The 11423-nt window shown below is 50.5% G+C and overlaps 1 protein-coding gene across 3 annotated transcripts in view; it reads left to right on the forward strand.

Moving 5' to 3' along the window:
- ERMARD (ER membrane associated RNA degradation) overlaps positions 1-10359 on the forward strand; it is a 34971-nt gene extending 24612 nt beyond the window's left edge. For all 3 annotated transcript variants that reach the window (XM_040239157.1, XM_040239158.1, XM_040239159.1), the window contains 6 exons: positions 2911-2994; positions 3629-3705; positions 4124-4243; positions 4460-4678; positions 7406-7519; positions 8682-10359. In XM_040239157.1, the coding sequence (XP_040095091.1) occupies positions 2911-2994; positions 3629-3705; positions 4124-4243; positions 4460-4678; positions 7406-7519; positions 8682-8862 (795 nt within the window). In that variant the 3' untranslated portion in view covers positions 8863-10359. The remainder of the gene's footprint in view (positions 1-2910; positions 2995-3628; positions 3706-4123; positions 4244-4459; positions 4679-7405; positions 7520-8681) is intronic.
- Positions 10360-11423: the final 1064 nt, after the last annotated feature.

Genomic DNA, 11423 nt, shown 5'->3' on the forward strand with positions numbered 1-11423 from the left:
GGGTCATTTATTTTTCTGGAATTGAGCTGCAGGAGTTGCTTGTATATTTTTGAGATTAGTTGTTTGTCAGTTGCTTCATTTGCTATTATTTTCTCCCATTCTGAAGGTTGTCTTTTCACCTTGCTTATAGTTTCCTTTGTTGTGCAGAAGCTTTTAATTTTAATTAGGTCCCATTGGTTTATTTTTGCTTTTATTTCCAGTTTTCTGGGAGGTGGGTCATAGAGGATCCTGCTGTGATTTATGTTGGAGAGTGTTTTGCCTATGTTCTCCTCTAGGAGTTTTATAGTTTCTGGTCTTAAGTTTAGATCTTTAATCCATTTTGAGTTTATTTTTGTGTGTGGTGTTAGAAAGTGATCTAGTTTCATTCTTTTACAAGTGGTTGACCAGTTTTCCCAGCACCACTTGTTAAAGAGATTGTCTTTAATCCATTGCATATTCTTGCCTCCTTTGTCAAAGATAGGGTGTCCATCAGTTCAGTTCAGTCGCTCAGTCGTGTCCGACTCTTTGCGACCCCATGAGTCGCAGCACGCCAGGCCTCCCTGTCCATCACCATCTCCTGGAGTTCACTCAGACTCACGTCCATCGAGTCCGTGATGCCATCCAGCCATCTCATCCTCGGTCATCCCCCTCTCCTCCTGCCCCCAATCCCTCCTAGCATCAGAGTCTTTCCCAATGAGTCAACTCTTTGCATGAGGTGGCCAAAGTACTGGAGCTTCAGCTTTAGCATCATTCCTTCCAAAGAAATCCCAGGGCTGATTTCCTTCAGAATGGACTGGCTGGATCTCCTTGCAGTCCAAGGGACTCTCAAGAGTCTTCTCCAACACCACAGTTCAAAAGCATCAATTCTTTGGCGCTCAGCTTTCTTCACAGTCCAACTCTCACATCCATACATGACCACAGGAAAAACCATAGCCTTGACTAGATGGACCTGAGTCAGCAAAGTAATGTCTCTGCTTTTGAATATGCTATCTAGGTTGCTCATAACTTTTCTTCCAAGGAGTAAGCATCTTTTAATTTCATGGCTGCAGTCACCATCTGCAGTGATTTTGGAGCCCCCCCCCCAAAAAAAAATAAAGTCTGACACTGTTTCCACTGTTTCCCCATCTATTTCCCATGAAGTGATGGGACCAGATGCCATGATTTTCGTTTTCAGAATGTTGAGCTTTAAGCCAACTTTTCCACTCTCCTCTTTCACTTTCATCAAGAGGCTTTTTAGTTCCTCTTCACTTTCTGCCATAAGGGTGGTATCATCTGCATATCTGAGGTTATTGATGTTTCTCCCGGCAATCTTGATTCCAGCTTGTGTTTCTTCTAGTCCAGCGTTTCTCATGATGTACTCTGCATAGAAGTTAAATAAGCAGGGTGACAATAAACAGGCTTGACGTACTCCTTTTCCTATTTGGAACTATAGTTGTATGGATTTATCTCTGGGCTTTCTATTTTGTTTCATTGATCTATATTTCTGTCTTTGTGCCAGTACCATAATGTCTTGATGACTGTGTCTTTGTAGTAGAGTCTGAAGTCAGGCAGGTTGATTCCTCCAGTTCCATTCTTCTTTCTCAAGATTGCTTTGGCTATTTGAGGTTTTTTGTATTTCCATACAAATTGTGAAATTATTTGTTCTAGCTCTGTGAAAAATACTGCTGGTAGCTTGATAGGGATTGCATTGAATGTATAGATTGCTTTGAGTAGTATGCTCATTTTCACTATATTGATTCTTCTGATCCATGAACATGGTATATTTCTCCATCTATTAGTGTCCTCTTTGATTTCTTTCGCCAGTGTTTTATAGTTTTCTATATATAGGTCTTTAAAACTACAGGCTAATATCGCTGATGAACATAGATGCAAAAATCCTTAACAAAATTCTAGCAATCAGAATCCAACAACACATTAAAAAGATCATACACCATGACCAAGGGGGCTTTATCCCAGGGATGAAAGGATTCTTCAATATCTGCAAATCAATCAGTGTAATACACCACATTAACAAATTGAAAAATAAAAGACATATGATTATCTCAATAGATACAGAGAAAGCCTTTGACAAAATTCAACATCCATTTATGATAAAAAAAAAAAACTCTCCAGAAAGCAGGAATAGAAGGAACATACCTCAACATAATAAAAGCTATATATGACAAACCCACAGCAAACATTATCCTCAATGGTGAAAAATTGAAAGCATTTCCCCTAAACTCAGGAACAAGACAAGGGCGCCCCTTTCACCACTACTATTCAACATAGTTCTGGAAGTTTTGGCCACAGCAGTCAGAGCAGAAAAAGAAATTAAAGGAATCCAAATTGGAAAAGAAGAAGTAAAACTCTCACTGTTTGCAGATGACATGATCCTCTACATAGAAAACCCTAAAGACTCCACCAGAAAATTACTAGAGCTAATCAATGAATATAGTAAAGTTGCAGGATATAAAATCAACACACAGAAATCCCTTGCATTCCTATACACTAATAATGAGAAAGTAGAAAAAGAAATTAAGGAAACAATTCTATTCACCATTGCAGTGAAAAGAATAAAATACTTAGGAATATCTATCTATATTCATTTTTAATGTTTAAATTCTTGTTGTGTCCTGGTTTTTCAGGAGAATCTCTTAAATTGTCCAATTGTTTGGACTCTTTTTCTCATTTATTTCTGGTTTTGTTGCATTGTAGACAGAGTGGCATTTGTAATTGATCACTATTATCAGCCTTATTTAAGATAATTTTGTTGGTTATGACTTGACTACTGTGTCAAAGCCATTTTAATGAAGAATTTTCCTTCTTTTAGCTGAGAGAATTGTGTGTAGGGAGTTAAGAAGTCAGGACTCTTATGTGACTTCAGATGCAATAGCAGAGAAACAGAAGCCTGACCAAAGTTGTAGTAACAATGGTCTGCTTTCTCTAAACCAGGAAAAAGCAGCGGTGAGGTCACTGATTAACCTTGCAGCAACCTATGTTTCTCGCTGCCACCCAGCTTCTCAGCTTAAAAAACAGGTATGTGGGGAGGGCGTGCAGGTCCACAGTTGTAGAGATTTGAAGGGTGCAGGCCGCCTCCTCCAGCCTGGCTTCAGGTCCCCAGACCTGGCTCTGTGCGTTGTATGCCTCCCAGATGCCTGGCCTTTCTGGAGTCCAGCGGTTGAGGTGATGGTGGGTTTGCATCCCCGGTGTTTTTAGTACTTTGTGGGTGACTGCGTGCCGTTAACCCAGGACCTGTCACAGGTGCTGCTTGGCAGTGGTGAGGGATGTCAGCTTTGTCTGACCAGCTTTTGTCAACCTGTAGATTAAACAAGCAATAAGCTTGTGGATATTGTGATTGGAGAGTGGCTCAGAAACTTTATTTTACATATGGCAGGCAGTACCAGGGAGCAAGGTGGGGTCATGTCCAAGAATATAATCGTCACGATAGCTGCTAATAGAAATTCTGAAAGGAAGCTGTAGAATCAGTGCAGGATGGGTTGGGGAGATTTGCAGAGGTGTCCCCAGGAGCGTTGGGTGGGAGGGGCTGTCAGCACTTCCTAAGGATCTCATGGTCTCACCTGCCTTCTTCACCTGCGTTGACTGAATGACAGACGCCCACGAAGTTTTCAAATGCAGCCTCTGTAACAACTTTACAAACGTGTCGTGTTAGGTGCTGAGCTGTGAGGGGAGCATTGGAGCTTGGCGTCTGCTGCCTTTGCCCGAAGAAGCCGAAAAGGAGCCTGTGCGGTGAGTCCTCACAGAAGCCTTGCAATTCTCTGTGACCTCAGCTCCAGTGTCTTCTCTGGCAAGACTGTCAGGAGACAGGTCCCAAGGAGGAGTTACTAGGGCTAGGTGCTGGAGGGCCGAGACGGGGGGGTCTCAGGGCCCAGCCGTGGGGGAAGCGTTGGCAGAGACGTAGGGCTCAAGCATGAAGGCAGGCCTCCTGGGGAGGTGGGTGGCATCCAGCAGAACAGTCAGTCGGTGGCGCCTCGGTCGTTTACCTTTACCTGGGCCTCCTATGTGGGTTTTTCATTTTATTTTGGGGAAAACACGTCGCAGATGAAGCACTTTGCCCCGTGAACCCCTGAGGTAAACAGCGGTGTGCACTGGCTCTAGTGGGGCAGCTGCTCCTGGTCACATGCCTTTAAATGTTTCCTGTCTTCAGACCAGATTCTGAAACAGATGCCTGCAGCTCTTTAATCACAGAGATCGTGGCCGAGCTGTGGTGCTGTGCGCCTGAGACACACCGCGCTGCCCACGTCTCAGGGCCCCTTCCTCCTGAGCAGTGAGTCTGGGGCGCCCTGGGTGCTTGGGCCTGGGGGAGGTGTATGGGGTTGCAGACTTCGCGGAGGAGCTGTTAGATAAGCCTTGACGGTGCATTTGGCGACAGACGTTCTCACACGGGATCTGCGAGTCTGACGCCTGGGACGCGGCCGCGGCAGGTATGCAGGCCGCCGGCCCGGGGCGGACAGGCCCTGAGGACCCGCTCTCCGCCCCGCAGGTGGCCCCGGCTGCTCCATGCGCTCTGCAGCATCCCTGTGCGGACCCTCTTCTGCCCCCGAGCTGTCCTGGAGGTGCTGGCTGTGCTCCGGAGGGTCACCGCTCACTGCCGCCGCGTTTGTGGCCAGGTAGCCGCGTGCGTGGAGCTGAGGCGCCGGCAGTGGGAGGACCGAAGCCTGCGCTCGCGGCAGAGGCGGAATTACCTGCGTCTGGTGCGCAGGTGCGTGCTGCAAGGCATGGCGGGCGGACCTCTGGTGCCCAGGTGGGTGCTGCATGGCCTGGTGGGCAGAGCTCTATGGGCGGAGCTCTAATGGGTGGCTCTCCGCTGATAGGCTTCTGCTCCCACTTCAGTTCAGTCAGTTCAGTTCAGTTCAGTCGCTCAGTCGCGTCCGACTCTTTGCGACCCCATGAGTCGCAGCACGCCAGGCCTCTCTGTCCATCACCATCTCCTGGAGTTCACTCAGACTCACGTCCATCGAGTCCGTGATGCCATCCAGCTATCTCATCCTGGGTCGTCCACTTCTCCTCCTGCCCCCAATCCCTCCCAGCATCAGAGTCTTTTTCAATGAGTCAACTCTTCTCATGAGGTGACCAAAGTACTGGAGCTTCAGCTTTACGATCCTTCCCTCCAAAGAAATCCCAGGGCTGATCTCCTTTAGGACGGACTGGTTGGATCTCCTTGCAGTCCAAGGGACTCTCAAGAGTCTTCTCCAACACCACAGTTCAAAAGCATCAATTCTTCAGCGCTCAGCCTTCTTCACATTTCAACTCTCACATCCATACAGGACCACAGGAAAAACCATAGCCTTGACTAGACGGACCTTAGTCGGCAAAGTAATGTCTCTGGTTTTGAATATGCTGTCTAGGTTGGTCATAACTTTTCTTCCAAGGAGTAAGCATCTTTTAATTTCATGGCTGCAATCACCATCTGCAGTGATTTTGCAGCCCCCCCCCAAAAAATAAAGTCTGACACTGTTTCCACTGTTTCCCCATATATTTGCCATGAAGTGATGGGACCGGATGCCATGATCTTCGTTTTCTGAATGTTGAGCTTTAAGCCAACTTTTCCACTCTCCTCTTTCACTTTCATCAAGAGGCTTTTTAGTTCCTCCTCACTTTCTGCCATAAGGGTGGTGTCATCTGCATATCTGAGGTTATTGATGTTTCTCCCGGCAATCTTGATTCCAGCTTGTGTTTCTTCTAGTCCAGCGTTTCTCATGATGTACTCTGCATATGAGTTAAATAAGCAGGGTGATAATATACAGCCTTGACATAGTCCTTTCCCTATTTGGAACCAGTCTGTTGTTCCATGTCCAGTTCTAACTCTTGCTTCTTGACTTGCATACAGATTTCTCAAGAGGCAGGTCAGGTGGTCTGGTATTCCCATCTCTTTCAGAATTTTCCACAGTTTATTATGATCCACACAGTCAAAGGCTTTGGCATAGTCAATAAAGCAGAAATAGATGTTTTTCTGGAACTCTCTTGCTTTTTCCATGATCCAGCGGATGTTGGCAATTTGATCTCTGGTTCCTCTGCCTTTTCTAAAACCAGCTTGAACATCAGTGAGTTCATGGTTCACGTATCACTGAAGCCTGGCTTGGAGAATTTTGAGCATTACTTTACTAGCGTGTGAGATGAGTGCAATTGTGCGGTAGTTTGAGCATTCTTTGGCATTGCCTTTCTTTGGGATTGGAATGAAAACCAACCTTTTCCAGTCCTGTGGCCACTGCTGAGTTTTCCAAATGTGCTGGCATATTGAGTGCAGCATTTTCACAGCATCATCTTTCAGGATTTGAAATAGCTCAACTGGAATGCCATCACCTCCACTAGCTTTGTTCATAGTGATGCTTCCTAAGGCCCACTTGACTTCACATTCCAGGATGTCTGGCTCTAGATGAGTGATCACACCATTGTGATTATCCGGGTCATGAAGATCTTTTTTGTACAGTTCTGTGTATTCTTGCCCCCTCTTCTTAATATCTTCTGCTTCTGTTAGGTCCATACCATTTCTGTCCTTTATTGAGCCCATCTTTGCATGAAATGTTCCCTTGGTATCTCTAATTTTTTTGAAGAGATCTCTAGTCTTTCCCATTCTGTTCTTTTCCTCTATTTCTTTGCATTGATTGCTGAAGAAGGCTTTCTTATCTTTTCTTGCTATTCTTTGGAATTCTGCATTCAGATGCTTATATCTTTCCTTTTCTCCTTGGCTTTTCACCTCTCTTCTTTTCACAGCTATTTGTAAGGCCTCCCTGACAGCCATTTTGCTTTTTTGCATTTCCTTCCCATGGGGATGGTCTTGATCCCTGTCTCCTGTACAATGTCACAAACCTCTGTCCATAGTTCACCAGGCACTCTGTCTATCAGATCTAGTCCCTTAAATCTATTTCTCCCTTCCACTGTATAATCATAAGGGATTTGATTTAGGTCATACCTGAATGGTCTAGCGGTTTTCCCTGCTTTCTTCAATTTAAGTCTGAATTTGGTAGTAAGGAGTTCATGATCTGAGCCACAGTCAGCTCCTGGTCTTGTTTTTGTTGACTGTATAGAGCTTCCCCATCTTTGGCTGCAAAGAATATAATCAATCTGATTTCGGTGTTGACCATCTGGTGATGTCCATGTGTAGAGTCTTCTCTTGTGTTATTGGAAGAGGGTGTTTGCTATGACCAGTGCATTTTCTTGGCAAAACTCTATTCGTCTTTGCCCTGCTCCCGCTTCAGAGAATGCTTATTTTTGAGAAAAATTGCAATAAGTGTCACTGTAAATACCACCTGTAACTTTAGAATATGGGTTCTACAGACCCAGCAAATTTTTGGATTTTAAAGGTTACACAGATTTACCGGCAGTGCCGACATTGTGTATCTAGAATGCACTGTATCCTCACGGAGGCACCTTATAAAGGTGATAAATACTTACACTTACTAAATTTTAACTGATTTCATGTTTTTAGTATGAAGCTTCTGTCTCCAATGCTTTACCTGATTTTATTGCTGATTGCGCTGGAATTGATCAACATTCACATGGTTCTTGGGAAGAATGCTTCAGAATACCAGCAGTACCTGAGGTCAGTGTGCACACTTCAGAACACCCATGGTACCTGAGGTTAGTGTGTAACAGTTCAGAACACCAGCGGTATCTGAGGTCATGTGCACACTTCAGAACACCAGTGGTATCTGGGTCAGTGTGCACACTTCAGGGGATGAAGCTGTGTGTCAATGATTTTGAGTCGTGTTCCCTCCTGTCTGGCCCTGAACCGCTCTTCTCTGTGGGTGGCAGTGCAAGTCGGTGAGCCTTTAGAGCTGACATGGTTCAGAAAGCTGAGTGATCTGCGTGTGGATGATTTTGGAATCCCTCCCTCAGGGCCACGGGAACTCTGTCCAGACAGCGATACTGGGAGGAGGCTGGTGAAGCTGCACCGCCCTTAGCTACGCGGATGCCCGGAGCCTGCTCAGGCGCCAGTCCTCAGACCGTCTGCTGCAGGGCCTTGTAGGCACTGTAGGGCAGTGCCCCCCGCCCACTGGATGCCAGCAGCCCCCAGCTGTGACAGCCACAAAGGGCTCAGATGCCCCTAGAGTCCTTTGGGGGCACAGTCTAGACAGGGGGCTGTGGATGCTCATTGTATTCTTTTAACTTCTCCCTAAGTGTGAAAATTGCAAAAATTCATAGTTGGAGAAAATTTGGGGCTGCTTGGGAAACTTTCGGGAGGGCTTGGGAAACGTGGATACGGCCCTTCTTCCCACCCGTCAGAGGGGCTCCCTGTGGGCTTCCTGGTGAGTCATCGCCAGCAGAAGCCTTTCGGCAGCGACGGCTGCCCCCAGCAGCTTATGTCTACTGTGGAGGGGGGTGGCCCCTCTGGCAGGGGGTGAGGCTAGTGGGGTGGAAACGGAAGGCGCAGCCCCCGAGGGCCCAGGGTGTTGAGGGTCTGTTATGAGTGTGTTCCAGGTGGCCCCTAAGGTCCTGTCAGCAGAGCGTCCTGCGTGAGCCTGGGCGCGGGCGCGCTGTGTGGCACGTGGACGTCCGCCCTGTACACTGACGCTGGCGTTCTCGCCGTCATCCAGTTAGCGTGCTCTCATTTCCAAGTTGCATGTATTTCCTTCTCTTGAATCTTCAGGTGAAAATTTAGAGCTAGAGTACTTCAGTTGTGATTCCAAAATGAAGGGGATACGCGTAAATCCTTGTTGCATTTCACAATGGGATAGATAAATTACTTTCCTTGTGTGAAACAGGTTCTTGAAGTGCGTCTTGCAGTACACAGAGAATGTGGCAGCTTGCACCAGGCAAGACAGAAACAAGTGGGACGACGCTGTCCGCCTCACACACGCGGCCTTGTTGAAGATTTGGACTTTTATTGAGAAGAAGCAGATGTTAATGCATTTAGCCGAGAAATCCACGAGTAAAGTCGTCTGATAAGTCAGGATGCCTCGGGCTCTATCAGAAACCCGACTGACCGCGTGGACTTCATAGCTTGTGAATTGAAGACCCACGGGCAGGGTGTGTTTCCGAGGGCAGGTGGTTTCGGGACTCTGCTCCAGCGGGCCCCAGGCTTTCCAGCTGCTGGTGTGAGCTGCAGGGGGATCCCTGGGAAGCAGTGGCCGCAGCAGTTTGGGGCCTCGTCTCCCAAACTGCGTCCTGTGCAGAGGAGAGTCTTCTCAGTCAGCCGTCACCCAGGCGTGGGTGACTACATCTTACTGGCCATAGTGCTAATCTTGAAACCACGGCTGTGACCAGGACCCTGCCCTGTGCTCACGGGTCAGGCTGGGTGGACGTCCACCCCTGGACCAGCCACTGGAGCGTGGCGGGAGGCCTTGGGCCGGTCACCCTGTCCTTGGAGCAGAGGGTGAGGTGGATGGATGTGGAACTCGCTGGAGAGAGGTGGGGCGGAACGGCTCCTGGAAGGCCCTGGGCCGCAAGCCTGCCAGTCAGCGTGTCCCCGGGGGTCCAGTTGGGCAGGTTTAGTGCAGGCCCTGGGAGGACAGAGTGAGACGGGCCACAGACCCTCCAGCTCAGGCTCGCGGGAGGCCCCGCGCAGCCACTCCGGGAAGCTCCTCGTCCGCAGCAGCAAGGCCGGAGGGTCTCTAGGAGCCCCTGCAGGGCTGCCCTGAACCCCGAGTCTGTGTCCACTCGGCTGTGCTCCTCCCCCGCTGGCCACACAGTCTCCTCCTGGCCTTGCTGGCGAGTCGGCCTCCCAGGAAGGGCGTCCTGCCACACGCTCTGGCTTCTCTGCCGTCAGAGGCCGGCGGGGAGGCCACCGTGGGGCGGGCGGGGCCATGTGGTCACAGACTTTCCTGGTCCCGCTGTCGCTTCCCCAGCTCAGCAGCAGCCACCCCCTTGTAACTGAACTTGTGGGTAAAGACGGGGACGCCTCCCGCTTCTGTCTCCTGTGACGCAAGACCCTCCACGCCATTGCCCCCGCTCAGAGGAGGTCCTGTGGTCGGTCACAGCCTCCAGGCTGGACTCAAAATTATGATTTAGAGGATAACCGCTCGTAACCCCGCTGGTGTTGGCGCTGGAATGGGGCTGGCGGGGAGGGAAGAAGCGGCCGAGCTGCGCGGTGACCATGGGACCCGAGGGCCAGGCCCCTGTGCTGAGGGGCCTTCCTCTCTCATCGCCGCCTCCTCCCTCCGCTGCTCACCTCTGGTCGCGGGTCCTCGCCTGGCATGTCGACCCAAACCTCACTCCTCAAAGAGCTTTCCCGCTAGAAATTTAGTTCTGTAACTGTTGTTGCCCGTTGCCTTTTACCCCTGGAGGTGGGGATGCTGGGAGCTTTCCCAAAGCCCCCGCCTGGGCCACAGCTGTCCCCAGGGCCGTGGGGAGCAGCCCCCCCCCAAGTCACAGCCCTTTGTCCTTTGTGTCCCTGGCAAGGCTGCCGGGCCCTCAGCCCATCTGTGGCAGCGTTTTCTTGAGAACAGAAGCAACCAGGCCAGCCGGCGCCCAGTGCGCAGCCCCCAGCCGTGGTTCCAGTGGGGCCGGGGACTGCTCCCCACATCTGCCGCCATGACTGTGGACCTCTCAGCGGGGACACAGCCGTGGACACCACCCTCCCCACTGTATCCTCCGGGGGCTGCCCAGGGCTGAGGTTGGTGTGGCTGCCGCCCTCCTCGCTGAGCACTGGTGGCTGGTGTGACGGGGTGGGGGGTCCCCTGTGTCACCTGACGCCAGGGGCGGGCCCTTACCTCTTCCTCACGCCCCGGCACCCCTCTGACCCCCTCGTGTCGACCCCTAGGCTCGTTCCCCCGGGCCCCTGACCTCTGACCTCCCTGACCCAGCGCGCTCTTCCCGTGGGTCTGCCCTCACTGCATGGCCCTTCCTGGCGCTCAGCCCTGAGCGGTCCCTGCCCCTGCTGTCCTGGGGCCGCCCTGTGGCTGGGCACTGCCACTTTGCCCTGCAGGTGGTGTCTGCAGACTCTGCAGAAATCACAGAACTTCACACTTTGGACTTCCCTGGTGGCGCAGACAGTAAAGCGTCTGTCTACAATGTGGGAGACCCGGGTTCGATCCCTGGGTTGGGAAGATCCCCTGGAGAAGGGAAATGGCAGTCCACTCCAGGACTATTGCCTGGAAAATCCCATGGACAGAGGAGCCTGGTAGGCTATAGTCCATGGGGTCGCAAAGAGTCGGACACGACTAAGTGACTTCACTTTCTTTCACGCTTTGGGCAGCCATCACGGTAGGTACACAGGTAGGTACACGTGAGGAGGAGTGAGCTTGTCACTGTGACCCCCACCTTGGAGTGACCGGAGCCAGCTGCTGTGCGATGGGGACATTGGCAGGTGGAGAAGAGGGTACTCAAGGGGGGCTGCCTGATGCCCGAAGGCTCAGACGTGCCTGCAACTGGATCCGTCAGGAGGAAACTTGGAGCCCGGGCAGAGGCAGGGTCCTGGTCTGTGCAGGGTCCCCAGGTCCTGGGAGGGGTTCCTGGTCTGTGCGGGGTCCCCAGATCCTGGAGGAGGGGGTTCCTGGATAAGAGGG

This window comes from Oryx dammah, unplaced genomic scaffold (assembly GCF_014754425.2).
Source record: "Oryx dammah isolate SB20612 unplaced genomic scaffold, SCBI_Odam_1.1 HiC_scaffold_4, whole genome shotgun sequence".
Classification (NCBI taxonomy): Eukaryota; Metazoa; Chordata; class Mammalia; order Artiodactyla; family Bovidae; genus Oryx; species Oryx dammah.